We start from the raw sequence: 17,272 nt of genomic DNA, 5'->3' as shown, positions 1-17,272 counted from the left end.
TCGTTCATCAAGCCTCGCTGTGGCAGCATCCCACATACAAAATAGAGGAAGATGGGCACAGATGTTAGCTCAGGCTAATCTCAGCAAAAAGAGGAAGATTGGCAACAGACGTTAGTTGAGGGCCAATCTTCCTCACCCAAAAAAAAAACAACAACTGCACCTCTGTTCTACATTTTGTGCTATGATAAATAATTGCTTTTACTATGAATGTGTTATCAGTGAAAACGTTTAAAATTTTTTGTTTAACAAACATGTGCACAGCTTTTGTTATATAAGTCAGGCACTGTTCTAAGCACTTTACAAATATTAACTCAATCATCATATCACCCTGGAAGATCAGTTCTGTTATTGTCCATACATTGTAGATCTGTAAACTGAGAAAGAAAGCTTAAGTAGCTTGCCCAAGGTCACATAGCTAGGAGACGGCACAGCCAGGATGTAGTCCAGGCAGCCTGGCTCCAGAGTCAGTGCTGACAACCACTGCACTGTGCTGCCTACGGCTGAAGGCCGTTATGGTGAGATAGCATTTGCATTATACGTAAAAAACTTAAAACACCCAAACAGCACACTTATGAGGGCATACCAATTGAATACCTTTAAGAAGAGAAAGAATCATTCTCTTTCATCTGGCTTTTTATTTCTCCTGGATGTCCGTTGATCACTCTCTGTCTCTAACATTGATGTCATGTCAAGCCTGGTGGTTTGGACGTCGTCAGTCAACAAATGTGAGTTTAATGAATGAGTGAAGAAATGAATGATGATCTAAGCCCTCAGTTTCATTGGGAGATAGATTTTACTGGAGATCTGTCTTTGTAGTTCATATTTCACATGGTAATTGGCCTTAGCCAGATTTCCAGCTGCAGCAAACTTCGTTTTCAAGAAATACCAATAGAAAATATTCTGGCTCAAGATTTGTGGGGCCGGCCCGGTGGCGCAAGCGGTTAAGTGCACGCGCTCCGCTGCAGCGGCCCGGGGTTCGCTGGTTCGGATCCTGGGCGAGCACCGACACACTGCTTGGCAAGCCATGCTGTGGCGGCGTCCCATATAAAGTGGAGGAAGATGGGCACAGATGTTAGCCCAGGGCCGTCTTCCTCAGCAAAAAAAGAGGAGGATTGGCAGATGTTAGCACAGGGCTGATCTCCTCACAAAAAAAAAAAAAAAAAAAGATTTGTATTTTTGTTTGTTGTGCCCTCTAAATTGTACATATACACACATGGAAGCAGTTATACCAGCACATTTTTTGACATGCTTGACCACTTAGGATTAAAGGAAATGGAACCTAAATGCAGAAAGGCATGGTGCTCTACACAGGGGAAAAGCAGAGTTGACAAACCCTTTCTACCTCTCTGTGATTTAGTTATAGCAGAATTTCTTTTCTTTGCTTTGCTTCATTTCAGTAAGTAATTTTTGATTCTTTGCTCTGAACAGGACACCATCCTGTGTTCTTCAGGGAGATGCTAAGGTCAGTTAGACACAGTACCCTCTCAAGGATCCTATAGCCTTTCTCTGAATTTCACCAGAGAACCGCAGTGAGAAGAGGTAAAATAAGGGTATTAGTAACTGTAATACAAAATGTATTTGGTAGATGTCACGGGAGATGAACCAATACAGGGCTCCAGGGACATGGGGTAGGAAGGAAGAGGGAGATATCACTTGTGGCGTTTGGAATAAGTGAAGACTTTAGGGAAGAGGTAGCATTTGATGAGCCTGTAGGGTAAGCAGTATTTTGCAAGCACGTGTTAAGAGAGTGTGGACATTTTCTAGCTGAAAGAACAGCACTGGCAAGCACAGATGAAGGAATCTTTGGATGTGTTTTGGAGAACGTCGGGAAGTCCAGTTTGGCTGGAGTAAGAGAGCAGTGAGAGAGAACACTGGCAGGAAGGCCAGGGTTAGGTCTTATTTTGGTGACAGAAGTTTTTTGGTTCATTCAACAAATATTTATTGAATGCCTACTCAATACACCAGACAGAAATCCCTGCCCTCAGGGAGCTTATGTTCTAGTAGTGAGGGGCACAAAAACCAAGAAGTAAAATATAACCTCTGCCAGGTGTTGGTACATGCTGAGCTCGCAGAGCCACCTGGGATTGAGAGTCCTGGGGTTGAGGGGTGACCTGGGAGCTCTGAGCTCTTGGGTGACTGACCTGAACAGTTGGATGAAGGGCCTCATGAGTTTAGTACTGATGGTGTCTGTGCTGACGTGTGGTGGGTGGGGGGTGGTGTGGGGAGGGGTGGAGTGGGGTCTTGGCAGAAGCACACAGAGTTTTGCAGTGAAATAGAGGCTCTTGGGTCCCCTATTGACTCCTTTTAGGCAATAAGGGATAATTCTGTGTTCAGAGATATGTTGGCAGATTAATAGGATTGAAAAGACTAGAGTTTTTCTCAACAGGGATATGTAATGAATTAACTTCTTTCCTATGCATCTGGAATGGATCTATGTGCCATCCTTGTGAGAACTGAGAAGACAGTCACTCAAAAAGTTTTCTGTTCTGTGGTTCAGATAAGGAACTTCACTGGAGAACTCTGGGGAGACGATGTTGCTTCTCAGTTGGGAGCACACATCAAGATGACCTGAGGAACGCCTGGGCTGTGGCCCCAACCTCCTGAATTAGAATAGTGGGTTGGGGGCTATTACATTAAGAAATGTTTGAGGATCAGTCAGTAAAACAAATATCGTATTCGCTAAGAACCTACTGGTGGTCGCTGGGGCATAGCGGTGGACAGTGAGGCAACAGTCCCTGCCCTTAGTGTGGGTGGGTAAGGAGGGAAAGTGCTGAGTAACTTCTGAAGCTCTTCTCTTGTGCTAGTTCTTTCAGTTGTCACAGTTGACTTCCTCACCCTGGTAGTTTATTTGAGCAGATTACTTGCTGAGAAAATTTTGGGTACAGTCAAAATGGGTTCACATTGTCTGATTCAGCAGAAATGAGAGCCTGCATTTATACAATTTTCTGATCTCCTTTCCCAGTGAACTCAATAATATTAAATTAAACTAGCTGCTCTTGGAAAGCAGCACTCGTAGTTTTCAGTTTATAATCTGTATAGCATAGTAATTAACAGCAGAGGCTAGTTGTGCCACTCACTACTTTGGATAAGTTACCTAACCTTTTTGAACTCTGTTTCATCTGTAAAATGGGGATAATAATAGTAGCCACCCCATGAGATTGTTGTGATAATTAATTGAAATATATATAAAGCTCTCCATGCCTGGCATGTAATTATCACTCAGTAAATGTGATTTGTTGTTTCTGCTACTATTACTCTTACTACTGTTCCTCTGATGACCTTGACTTTTTCCTCCAGATAGCATCACTGTTATGTATGAAAGACAACATATAGCCATTGTCATTTAATTCTCAAAAAGACCCTGTGAAATAGGTATTATTCTTGCCATTTTTCACATCGGGGATCTGAGGCTTTATAGGTTAAGGTATTTGCTCTGGGTTACAAAGGTAGCTGAGGTAGTGTTTGAACTCAGTCTGTCTGTTGCCAAAATCAATGACCTTTTTCTCCGCAACATGCTAACTTCTTCTATCTGTAATTTATTAAGGGACTGATGAGATTAATTCAGCATCTGCAGTCTGCCTATATCTTGGTTAGCTTGTTGTCCAGGTTAATAAAATTTTTGGTCTGTGTGGCATGCCATTCAGCAAATTATTATACATGTGGAGTAGTTCAAATATAAATGCAAAATTTGTTGGAGATGTCAGTCCTTGAATTTGAATTACAGATATTTTATTTCCAGAATTACAGAATATTATTTTATGCCCTAGAATGCTCATAAAACTCTCTCACTCCTTCCCCTTCCTTCTTTGCCCTTCACTCAGTCCTCTCATAAAAAACTTACCCATTTCAGGATGATATAAGAATGACTTTTAAAATTGTAGCCTGCATCAGTTTAAGCATAACTTATAAATTTTGCTATAGAATTTCCCCCTAAAATCCTTATGTACATTGCTGTCTGTTTTCTTATGAAACAGTAATCATAATTTTAAGGACAGAGTATGTAACTGTTTAATCAAAAGCAAATTAGAAATAGAATGCAAGTGACAGCCAGTGATTGAGAGAGAAAATTATAGAAGCTTGACTCTGAATTGAGGGGTGTGTCTGGTGAGCCTGAGGCAGCCCAAGTGATGATTTCTCAGTTAAAGGAAGCAAGACTTCCACACTTATGTGTAATGATTTTACAAGCTAGTCTCTGACCTCTTTAACTGGATCTTTGTTGCTTTTGCTTCCTTCCCCCCTGAGTGAATAAATCTCAATGAGTGAATAGCATTTGTCAGACTACTTCTATCCTGTTATGTCTTCAAGGAAGTATTTCGTGTGGTTCTCCCACAACTGCAAGAAGGAAGACATTCCATGTTATATCCTATTTTCCCTGACCACGTAGCACATTTCAATACATGTCTGTTTTCTGGCATAGAAATGGAATGGCAAATGTAGTGTCAAATTAAAATAAATGATCTTGGAAAAAACATTCCTACTTATGTGTCCTGTGTATGATTCCTTTATTTTATGAGAAGGGTGTGGTTTTTTTTGGTGAGAAATAGTGGCCCTCGGCTAACATCTTTTGCCAATCTTCCTCTTTTTGCTTGAGAAAGATTATCCCTGAGCTAACATCTGTGCCAGTCCTCCTTTATTTTGTACATGGGACGCCACCACAGCATGGCTTGAGAGTGGTGTATAGGTCTGTGCCCGGGATCCAGACCTGCAAATCCCCAGCTGCCGAAGTAGAGCACACAAACTTAACCAGTACGCCGCCAGGCGGGCCCTGAGAAGGGTGGTTTTTTGGTTGTTAGTTTTGGTGAGGAAGATTAGCCCTGAGCTAACATCCGTTGCCATTCCTCCTCTTTTTGCTGAGGAAGATTGGCCCTGGGCTAACATCCGTGCCCATCTTCCTCTACTTTATATGTGGGACGCCTGCCACAGCATGGCTTGATAAGTGGTGCATAGGTCTGCCCCCGGGATCTGAACCTGTGAACCCTGGGCCGCTGAAGTGGAGCATGGGAACTCAACCACTACACCACCAGGCTGGCTGCCTGAGAAGGGTGGTTTTTGATGGTGGCTAGAAGCAGAGGAAGTTGGAGAGTTAGGTGAGGGCCCTCGCTGGGAGGGCCCCTTATACCAAAGAAGAGTTTTTGGACCCACTCCTTAGCCGTGGGAGCCATTAAAAGTTTTTTTGGCAGATTACTGAATATAAGTAGGATCATTTAATAAAGTACAATTTATTCTCAGGTGATCGTCAAGCTTGGTTTGTATTTTTATATATATATATTTTTAAGATTTTATTTATTATTTATTTTATTTCCCCCCAAAGCCCCAGTACATAGTTGTATGTCATAGCTGCACATCCTTCTAGTTGCTGTATGTGGGACGCGGCCTCAGCATGACCGGAGAAGCGGTGTGTCGGTGCGCGCCCGAGATCCGAACCCGGGCCGCCAGCTGCGGAGCGCGCGCACTGAACCGCTAAGCCATGGGGCCGGCCCTGTATTTTTATATTTTAAAGATTCATTTCTGATTTTTTTCCGTTTTTTCCTTCAAAACCACTCACTACCCATCTCCTTAGCTCTCCCGTCTTATAATCACATAACAGAGTAGAGAGGTGCATCCTGAGCCAGGGAGAAGTCTGAGGGAAGGGCTGCCTCTGGGAGAACTTGTAAAGAACGCAAAATCTGCTTTTTCCTTACCTCTGAGCTCAGCTTCCAGGTCTCCCTCAGTTCATTCCCTCAGACCTCAGGGCATTCCTGTCGCTGCTGGACAACCTTGATTGCCACCACCCTGTGGCCTGCCTTTCTGTCCTCACCCTCACACGACTCCCCCAGGATCTGCCCATCATTCAAGACATGTCTGTTTTCTGGCATAGAAATGGCCTTTCGCCAATGGTGGGTCCTTTCGCCAGTTAGGACCCACCTGTTTTATCCCTCATTCCTCTTTCACCCTGTTTTGAGTAATAGTCCACTAGGTGATAAATTCCCTAAAGCCAGGGATCGTGACTTGTGCCAGCAATAACTGCCAGATTATCCTAATTTAAAAGGAATATTTTTAGCGCAGACATTTGGGTTCCTTTTGAATCACACTTAATAGGTGACATCCTCCTTAGCATTCCCAGAAAGTCATCCTGCATGGGGAAAGGGGAAAGCCTGCCTTTATGGCCTGAGAGTACTCTACTCATCTTTAAAGATTATATGTGAATAAGGGAAAACAGAAAAATCCTAATATTAAACTCTTTGTGGTTTTTTTATGCTCAGTTGAGGGGATTATTTGTTTTATTTTGGATTAACAGTTGTTACAAGAAATCTGAGGTTTTAGGAGTTTTGAAAATTGCTGAGATCTGTGGGTGATTTTCCAGACTGATGAATTTTCCCATTATTTGTCCAAAATACAGGAAGAGTTAAGTACAGTTTTATTTCTTACTTGAAGCAGTAAGGAATTCCTACTTTTCTTTTGGTAAGAAATGCTCATGCCTAATGTAAGTGTATTTTCCCCCATTTGTGAAGCATTTTAGATGCTCTTATCCTTTCTGGTATAGAAATAAGTGAGAATTATACATATAATCCCAAGTCAAAATGTAATTTGAGAAACATCCTACTTCATTTATGCTGGATAGATTGTCCTGTGTATGATTCGTTTTTCCCAGGAGAAGGAAAGATGTTATGGAATAGAAGTATTTATGTGATAATTTAAATATTGATGTAAAAAATGGCATAGGTTTGGTCTTCAGATTTGTGTTTTTGTGAACTAAAATAATGAAACAAAAAAGCCAACTTTCACAAGAAAAACAGTAAAATGAATGGTTAAGGCACCTGGCCCAGGAGTCAGAGATTGAATTGTGTGCTTGAATCCTAATGTGGCAGCTCAGTAGTGTGACAGTGAGCAAGTAAATTAACCTCGCTAAGCCTGATTTACCCATCTTTAATGTGAGGCTAATGGCATTACCTACCTCATGGAGTTTTTGTGTAGATTAAATGAGATAATGTGTGTAAAATGCTTAGCTCAATTCTAAGTAGTGAATAAATGTTAGCCCACTTAACTTTGCTATTGTTATTATTGTAGATGTATTGTAAAACTTAATCTGGCAGTATTTCTGAAATGTTGAATTATTTCCATGCTCAAAGTAATGGTGCTTGTTTCTGTAGTCAAGTCACATCATAGAAATCAAAATTTTAAAAAGAAAGGTAATTGATGAAGATGAATTTTATTCACAAGAAATATATTTTCCCTAGCTAGACATTATAAAAGTAAGAAATTTAAAAATAAAAATATTCTCTTAAAATGGTCTCTATAAATATTTTTAGCATTGTATAATTTTAGTATTAAATATTCATGTAAGAATCTTTTGTTTCACAGGGTTACATTGTTAGATCTTATAATAGCCAAAATAGTGGGTGATGAGCCACTGACCAAGGATGACATCCCTGTGTTTTTGAGCCATGCTGAGTTGATTGCAAGCACTTTTGTGGATCAGTGCAAGATTGTGCTAAGATTGACCTCTGAGCAGCATGCTGATGATGAGGTAAGAGGACAGATCTCATAATCTTGGGTGAGAGAGAACGGGAAGATTTTCTAACTCACCTAGGTCCTCTATGAGAATTCTTTTTCAAGTGCTTTAAGAAAATACTACATAAGTAACATATTTGTTATGGACTGAATGTTTGTGGGCATCCCCCCTTCCAAAATTCATATGTTGAAAACCTGATGCCCAAGGTGATCGTATTAGGAGGTGGGACCTTTGGGAAGTGATTAGGTCATGAGGACAGAGCCCTAATGAGTAGGATTAGTGCTCTCATACAAGAGGCCCCAGAAAGATTCTTCACACCTTCCACAATGTGAGGACACAGCAAGAAGTTGGCCATCTGCTACATGGCAGAGGGCCTTCACCAGAACCCACCAGTGCTAGCACCTTGATCTTCGACTTCTACCCTCCAGAATTGTGAGAAATAAATGTTTGTTGTTTATAAGCCACCCAGTCTATGATATTTTGTTATAGCAGCCCAAATGATTGAAGATGGTATCCTTATTTCAGAACAGTTAAAATACACATAAGGGAAAACAGTGCCCTTATTCCTACCATCTGGAGTTAATGACTTAAAAAAAAATTCTAGTTAATATATTTTTCTAGGCAGATAATATCAAATATATGTGTGTATACATACACACTTGGACAAACATATATATTAAAAATGTAATCATTCTATGCTGTCTGTTTATAAGTTCCTGTTTTTTATTCTCTTGAATGTACGCTCTGTGAGGGCAGAAGTTGTGGCTTTTATGTTCTTAGTACTATGTACAAAGTAGGCACTTAACAAATATTTGCTGAAGGAATAAACAAACAATACATTGTGAATGTCTTTTAAAAATGCCCGTGTAGCATTCTAAGTAAAGAATGTACCATAATTTATTTGTCCAACTCTCTGTGGTTGGACATTTAGTTTGTTGTTATTTCTTTTTTGTTGTTGTTGGGGGTGGGGGTTTGGGTTTTTTTTTTTTCTTTTTTTGTGAGGAAGATCAGCCTTGAGCCAACATCCATGCTAATCCTCCTCTTTTTGCTGAGGAAGACCGGCTCTGAGCTAACATCTGTTGCCAATCCTCCTCCTTTTTTTTTTCCCCCCAAAGCCCCAGTAGATAGTTGTATGTCATACTTGCACATCCTTCTAGGCTGTATGTGGGATGCGGCCTCAGCATGGCTGGAGAGGCGGTGCGTCGGTGCGCGCCCGGGATCCAAACCCGGGCCGCCACTAGCGGAGTGCACGCACTTAACTGCTGAGCCACGGGGCCGGCCCTCTTATTTCTGTTTATTATAATCGGTAGTGTAGTATGTCTTTGTGGTTCCATCTTTGTACATTTCCACAGTTACTAACCTTCGACACAATCTTAGAAGTGGAATTGCTGAATATAAGGGTATATCCAATTTTAAAGCTTTTGATACACATATCTAAATTGCCTTCCAGAGAGTTTTTTTCTTCTGTCTTTATAGGAAATTCCCAATCATACACTATCCCGGTTAGCACCTTAAGTATTTTTTTATTCTCCTAAAGCCTACTCTAAATCATTCAGATCTCTTCTTTACTAAGGGGTTAAAGCTAGCTTACATTCATTCTATTTCCCTCCTCTTCACTTGAGAAATTCTCTTTATTTTTGTCTATTCCTTCTTCTGTTTTAAAGTTAGAATTGTTCTTTCTCTGGAATACTACTCATCAGCAAAAAGGAGTGCACTTCTGATACAACAACAGAGGTGAATCTCAGACAGACTGAGTGAAAGTAGCCAGGCAGACTAGAGAACATACTGAATGATTCTATCTCCGTGAAATTCTGTAGCAGGCAAAACTTATCGATAATAACAAAGCAGATCAGATGTCACCTGTAGCTGGAGGTGGAGGGGTGGAATTGATTGCAGAGGGACCTGAAGGAAGATTTTGGGTAATAGAAATTTTGTACATAGCTGTGTACATCAACACAACTCTGTACCATACACTTAAGATGGATGTATTTTATTACATGTAAAATATGCCTCAGTGAAGTTGATTTAAACATGTTCAAAAACATAATAGAGAAGTCATTTCTATGCTGAAAGGAATGATGAGTAGAGAGGAAACCCTTTGGCAAATAGATGGGAATAGGTGAGGGGGGTTGCCCTTTGACAGGACCACCCATTATCCAGATGGGAAGGTAGGGAATGTGGACACTGATCCATAGCATTTTCTGGACAGTTGTGTGTGATACTGTGTTATGTCATTATGACTGTTCTACCATGAAAGTATATTTCCTTCTTTGTGACTATACTTTTTTTCAAGGTTACTCTGCTATTGATTTTCTATGCTATGTCATAAAGACCATGTTAGGTCTCACTGATAAGGCCAATATTTTAATTCTCATTTCTGTGATAGAAGAGGGAAAAGTCTTCACTCACGGGCTGCCTTTTTTTTCTAGAGATAGATTTGCCTCTGTTTCCAGCAGGAGGAGCAGTGAGCTGTGCTTCAAAAAACTTTTAAAAATGAATTCTCTAGGAGACACAGAAAAGGAAGTAAAACTTAGTACTTGTTAAATCACGGCTTTAAAGTTTTTCAAGGCACTTATATTTATAGTATAGATGATTTCAATATTGTAATAAGAAGTTACCTGATGTAACTTTTTATATTTAGAAAAATTTCTGTTTTTCCTTCAAAAAGTTTTTTCTCTAAGGTGGGAGGAATTATTATATATTAATAGATAGAAAATTATAGACAGTTTACTTTTATTTTTTTAAAGATTTTATTTATTTATTTTTTTTCTCCCCAAAGCCCCAGTAGATTGTTGTATGTCATAGCTGCACATCCTTCTAGTTGCTGTATGTGGGACATGGCCTCAGTATGGCTGGAGAAGTGGTGCGTCGGTGCGTGCCCGGGATCTGAACCTGGGCCGCCAGCAGCGGAGCGCGCGCACTTAACCGCTAAGCCACGGGGCCGGCCCGACAGTTTGCTTTTAAAAAGCCCAAATAGTTCACTGTTTGAAAATTCATTGATCTAAACACTCATGACTTATGCATATTAATATATATGTTATCCTTGAAGTTAGAAGTTAGAAAAAAAAGCCACAGTAGTTTTTGAGAAAACGTCGACTCAGTATTTAAATATACCATATGCCCAGTGATGGACTAGAGCTGGCCCATACCGACTTCTGAGAGTCAGTTGTTAAATATTCAGAAATTTGTGAGCTGGTTGTTAAACTCTTGGTAGCTTGAAATCAGCTGGTGGAAGTATAAATACTGCATGGAAATCAGCAAATGCTGTACATCAGAGCTTTTCACTTGTGTCTTCTCCTCTCCCCTTGCCCCAGCCAGTTTACCAGCAAACCACTGCATTTACTCATTTGTGATATTTTTAGAACAAGATATCCAATAAAGTTCTCATAATGCTGTGACCGAAAAATCAGAATGAAAATAGTTGTTTTTATAGCATCTATTTTTTAATTTATGTAATTGTTTGGCTTTAAAATCCTGAGGTTTAATTCATGTGTTCTTTTATAACAATAGTCTTAGGTTCTCATATGAATGTACATGTTTCCCTCCTTTGGTATGTTTTTGTGTACTTGTTCCAGCTTTTGATATATTTTTGTCAGTTCTAGTATGCTGCTGCTTTAGGATTTAAGATTTGGTTTACCTTTGAGTCTCAGTCTTGTCACTTGTGGTGAGCCTGGCATTTCTTCTGAAAGTTAAAAAAAATTTTTTTTGCTTTGTATTTTCTTGTATCCATATATTATGAGAATTGTTCTCAGGTTGGGTTTTTCGTTCTGTTTTATTCCTTGCATCCCCAGCTTAAGTTGTATCTAGTACATAGCAGGTGTTTAACAACTATTTGTGAATAAGGTAAAGAGAGTAGTCTTTTATTCCATATACTGATAAGGGATTAAATTTTTGTATTATGCAAATAATATTTGCTTTGTTGTAAAACAAAGTAATTTAAGCTGAAGTCAATGAAACAAAAAGTTGACAAATCTTCTTTTTGCCTGGCCTCCATCTATTTTCTACAGATATATCAGCATATACTTTTTTCTTTTCCTTCCAAAGGTTTTTTTGTTTATATACACCTATACATTTTTTGTTTCCTTTTTTCTTTTTAAATACTATCTACTCTATTCTTCAACTTCCTTGTCTCACTTACTCTATGTTGTACATCTTTCTACTTTAACACATGTATGTATAGTCATCTCATTCTTTTTAATAGTTGAACAGTGTTTCATTATGTAAACTCCTCAGAATTTTTTTCATTTGTTCTCTATAGATGTACGTATCAGTTCTTTCCAGGTTTGGGTTTTTTTTTGGTGAGGAAGAGTCACCCTGAGCTAACATCTGTTGCCAATCCTCCTCTTTTTTGCTTGAGGAAGATTAGCCCTGAGCTAACATCTGTGCCAATCCTCCTCTATATTTTGTATGTGGGGTGCCTCCACAGCATGGCTGATGAGTGGAGTATGTTCACACCCGGGATCTGAACCATTGAACCCGGGCCACTCAAGCGGAACACTTGGAACTTTAACCACTTGGCCACAGGCTGGCCTCTAGGTTTTTTTTTTTTGTTTTTTTTTTTGTGTGAGGAAGATCAGCCCTGAGCCAACATCTGCTAATCCTCCTCTTTTTTGCTGAGGAAGACTGGCCCTGGGCTAACATCCATGCCCATCTTCCTCCACTTTATATGGGATGCTGCCACAGCATGGCAGGACACGCAGTGCATCGGTGCGCGCCCGGGATCCGCACCGGCGAACCCCGGGCCGCCACGAAGCGCACGCACTTAACCGCTTGCGCCACCGGGCCAGCCCCTAGGTTTAGTTTTTAAAAAACATTTACAAATAATGCTACAGTGAATATCCTTGTACAAATATCTTGGCAATTTTGGACAAGTAAGTCTGAGATTATAAATTCCTGCAAGTTGAATTGCTGAGTCGGAGAGTATGTTTATTTAAAATTTTTGGAGGTATTTCTAAGTGGCACACCAAAAGAGCACAAGAGAGTATGGGTCTACACCCCTTCACTAATCTGATTTAATTACTGTTTCTCTTTAACTTTTTTCAGTGACCAATATGTTAACTTTTTTTTCATATTAAATTAGCTTTTAAAATGCTTTATTAATGAGCATTTTCAGAAAATTAATCTTTTTGTCATATATATAGGAAACTTTTTTTCCCAAAGTTAATTTTTTGTTTGAATTTATTTATAGTATTCTTAGCCTTTTAGAAGTTTTTTGTTTGTTTTTAATCTAGTTAAGCTTATCAATTTTATCCTTATGGCTTCTGAATTTTTTTACATATTTAATAAAACTTTCTCCACTTAAATTGTAGAAATATGCGCCTATATATTCTGCTTCTTTCTGTCTTTTGTCCACATTTTTGATTAACTTAGAATTTATTTTTGAGTAAGGAGTGAAGTATAGATCCAAACGAATGATTTATGTCTTTTGACTACCCAAGATTATGTAATCTTTGGTAGAAGACTGCTTGTGTTTGAATCTTGAATTCTTCTATTAGTGTATGACCTTGGAAAAGTTACTTACCCTCTCTGTGCCTCAAGTTTCTTTACCTGTAAAATGATTTGTATTTCAATATAAACATTTAGTCTACTGACTGGTACATAGCTTAATGTTCCCTAAATATTAGCTGTTAATTATTGTCTTAATACCGTTTGGTGAATAATCTCATCCTTTTCGCTAACTTTAATGCTACCTATATCATATATTAAATTCTTATATATGTACTTTCATCAAGAGGCACTTAATGTCTGGTTGTCTTTCTTTGTGAAGTTACCAGTTGTTAATGGTTATTGCCTAAATCTATTAATTCTTTAGGGGTTGCAAAATGGTGGTATTTTGACTCTATCATTCATTTTCCATTTATTAGCTGGAATATTTTATAAAGAGAAACTTGTCCTAATCAACTATTAGGTTATACAAGGTACCTTTTGATTAAGAAAAGCAGAATAAGTGCTTAATTTCCACCCACTTATTACCAATCTTCAAAGTAATGACTTAGTTTTGTGGCATCATCCAAAGATGACAAGTGAGTTGTTTTGTTTTGATTTAATCATCCTTATGAAGTTGTGACTTTGAAACCACTTGATTTGTTTTCAGTCTCTTTTAGCTTCTTCCTAGAATTCTTCCTAGAATTTAATGTTTTATTGCTGGCCAGTGGGAGCCTCTTCTAGTTGTTCGATTCCTTCTGGCATGATCCTAGTAGTCTCTGATAGCTTCCTTGCTATCTGGTATGACAAGATGTCCAGGATCATCTTTTTTTTTTTTTTAAAGATTTTATTTATTTATTTTTTTTCCCCCCCAAAGCCCCAGTAGATAGTTGCACATCCTTCTAGTTGCTATATGTGGGACGCCGCCTCAGCATGGCCGGAGAAGTGGTGCGTCCGTGCGCGCCCGGGATCCGAACCCGGGCCGCCAGCAGCGGAGCGCACGCACTTAACCGCTAAGCCATGGGGCCGGGCCCAGGATCATCTTGTATGTACTCTGCCTCAGACCTAAAACCAATCAGCCATTTCTTGATGATCTGGAGATGGCAGTCTGGGCAACTACCCATTTAACAAAAGAGGATGCTGAAGCTGTGCAAAGTTAATGGATTTGCTCAAGAGTCTTTTAAACATGTTAACTAATTTCACACTGCTAATCTAGATATTTGCCCCTAACTTTTTAATCAGCAAGTGAAAACTATTAAATAAAATTAAAGATACAAGGCATTAAAAATGTATGTTGTTTCTTGCCATTTATTTTGAGATTTTAGAATGCTATGTTAAAATAATTCCCTTTAAATCTTTTAATTAGAGAACAATAAATACACATTTAGAATTAACAAAAGGAAGTAATTTATTTTTCTTTTGAGGAATGTTATCTTTAAGACCTAAATTTATAGTATCTACCACATTTTGTCAAATAATGTGTACTTTAAAAATGAGGTTCAAAATCTGTACAAAAATTGAATTTTAAAATTTTATTTAGACTACTTAATGCCGTGTAGTTTCTCGATCATGTAGTCTGATAATAAATTATTTAGTAGTTATGTGAGCTAACATTTTCAAATAATATTATCTTTTCCAACTTAGCAAGATATTGCATATAAGTTTATATTTACCCAGAAATAATGCAAGTTCTTGCAGCCAGAGTTGTTTCAACCACAGCATTTTACAGGATTCCTGTGGACAAGAAATTAATGTAGTTCATGGGATATTTGTATCTTTAAAGTAGAACTTGCTTGCTGGGAACTCTTTAAAAAGAAAGTATTTGCATAAATGTTATGTACGTAGCTAGTAATTTTGAACATTTATTCCACTGTTGGAAGGTATTTTTGCTTGAATAAGAACTTTTCTGACTCTTTGCTCCAAGAATACACATAATGACACGTAATCTTGCATTCTAGATGGCAGATGTCTGCTGTTAGTGAAAATGATTATGCATGTACATATTTAATACTGCTGTTTTGTTCTTGATAGTTTCATTTTCTTTAGATGTGTTACAAGCACTGACTCTTTAGTATTTATTGTAGTATTTTGTTCTTGACAGTTATTTGTAACAGTCAAAGTACTTAGCCTGATTTAAAAGTTATGTTATCTTTTCTTTTTAGGAGGCACTGGCTACAATTAGGCTTCTCGATGTCCTGTGTCAAATGACTGCTAATACTGATCTGCTCGGCTATCTACAGGTTTTTCCTGGCTTGCTGGAAAGAGTGATTGGTGAGTGAAATATCACACGTTATTATTTTTAATTAAGAAATCTTTGACTTGTCTGTAATTAGTATTACTATAATATAAGTCCAACACAGATATTTAATTTTCAGCGTATTGGTATATTTTTTCTTGTCAGGAATCATGGTGTTTTGGGAACAGCTCAAGCTTTTGCCACTTCTCGCTATTTAACTCAGGATGCCTAATGAGTAGATGAGGACACTAATGCCTGTTACAGAGTGCACACAGTGGATGTTTCAGCAAGAGTGGTTGTGATGATGATGGGGTGCTTATGATGATGATGGAGGAATTTTGATGATGATGGGGGGGATTTCAACGATGATAATGGTGATTTTTATATTACTATAGTATTATCAAATTTGTTAGTAAATTTTTCCTAATTACATTTATGGGGCATGAAGAATAATGCCTTACACATAGTAATTATGTATTCCAGTCTTATAAGAAAACTGTTTTAAACAAGAAGCCATTGTTTGAAATATTACCATCTTTGCTAAAAAGCTATTTGCAAAATAATTCAAGTAGAACCTGTTCCTTGTGGTTAGCCATACTTATGGTGTTGCTATTCACTGTTTTCTTTTTTTTTTTCTTTAAAATAGATTATGCTTATTCTGGAGACCCATATGCCAAGAAAGATGAGTTTGTATCTAGATGGGTAGATGAGTTTGTATCTAGATGGGTAGATGAGTGAGCTGTGGAAGATATTTAGAATCTCATATCAGTGTTTTATTTTGAATGCAGTGCTTTTAGTGGTAATTAAAATAAAACATCACAAACCTGGGAAACTGAATGATTGTGGAAAAAGCATTCATTTGGAGCCAAGGCAGGCGTGGATTGTCATCCCAGCTCTGCCAAATGACTAACTTCTCTGAGCCTGGTTTCTTCATTATAAAATTGGGAAAGTGATATCTGCCTTAAATAGGTTTGTCGGGAGGGTTAAATGAGATAGTGAGAAACACTTAAATACAACTTTTGAAAGAATGTCTATTTTCATAGGCTGCCTAGAGGCATTTCATAGAGTATAACAACATTAAGTTATTTCTTCTGAATGTAGCAAAAATAGATCTATGGAGAACACATGCTGCCTTCTGATTATCTGGACAATGAGAAAAAGATCAACACGCTTCTTGGTTTCTGTCACATGGCTCATTACAGACAGATATTTATTTTAGACTTAGCTGACTGTAGTCATCACATGAGTTCCTTCGTGAAGAAGTTGGAATTGGAAACCCTTTTCTAAGAAAGATGGTGGAAAATTTTTAGCTAACTTTTCTTTGTGGATAAACAGAAAATCCAGTTGGGATAATCAATATGGCTTATCTTCCCAAAACTAGAGTCATGAATAATGTTAAAGCAAAACCAGAAGAGCCTTCTAATTATTATTTAAAGAAGGCTTTCAGTATTCTACCTTTATTTTATTTTAATCCATTAAAATAAATTAGATTTGTTTATGGAAAACTAGTACAAAATACTAGAAATTTTTCTATAGAATATGAAGTTTATTCTTTTTGTTATAGATCTTTTACGACTGATTCATGTAGCTGGCAGTGATACCTCAAACATCTTTAGTACCTGTGGTTGCATAAAAGCAGAAGGTGACATCTCAAATATGGCTGAAGGGTTTAAGTCTCATCTCATTCGTCTGATTGGAAATCTGTGTTACAAGAATAAAGATAACCAGGACAAGGTAAGATTATTTCTTAGTATGTATCATACATATATAGCTTCATTTAGAATATAATATTTAGAATTTAGCATATATTTACTTTTTTGGAATGAAAGCTTGAAGTGTTTAGAAAATAGCTCGAGAGAGATATATATATATGTATATATTCCCACAAATAAACGTATGTCATATTTATTTATATTAGGGTTTGTATTTTTGTAATTTTTCATTGTATTTGTCCTTAATGTGTTTGAGCCAGTCTCTTTTCTTATAAATTATCAGTGCTTATCCTAACCTGTGCATTTAAACACACTCTTACATCATGTAGAGAACAGTCAATAAAAACAGATATTGAAAGAGCCTAGAAATTTTCAAGGACACAGTAGATGTTTAATAAACAGTAGTTA

At 37.9% G+C, this 17,272-nt stretch overlaps 1 protein-coding gene across 2 annotated transcripts in view; it reads left to right on the top strand.

Moving 5' to 3' along the window:
• The window catches only part of ATXN10 (ataxin 10), a 185,644-nt gene that overhangs the window by 73,424 nt on the left and 94,948 nt on the right, over positions 1 to 17,272 (top strand). For both annotated transcript variants that reach the window (XR_009223868.1, XM_058568147.1), the window contains exons 7-9: positions 7,342 to 7,507; positions 15,079 to 15,187; positions 16,717 to 16,886. Coding sequence is in view for 1 of the 2 variants with exons in the window: in XM_058568147.1 (XP_058424130.1) it covers positions 7,342 to 7,507; positions 15,079 to 15,187; positions 16,717 to 16,886 (445 nt within the window). In the remaining variant the exon portion in view is untranslated. The remainder of the gene's footprint in view (positions 1 to 7,341; positions 7,508 to 15,078; positions 15,188 to 16,716; positions 16,887 to 17,272) is intronic.

Source organism: Diceros bicornis, chromosome 25 (genome assembly GCF_020826845.1).
Source record: "Diceros bicornis minor isolate mBicDic1 chromosome 25, mDicBic1.mat.cur, whole genome shotgun sequence".
Lineage (NCBI taxonomy): Eukaryota > Metazoa > Chordata > Mammalia > Perissodactyla > Rhinocerotidae > Diceros > Diceros bicornis.
This window is presented reverse-complemented; position numbering and strand designations above follow the sequence as displayed.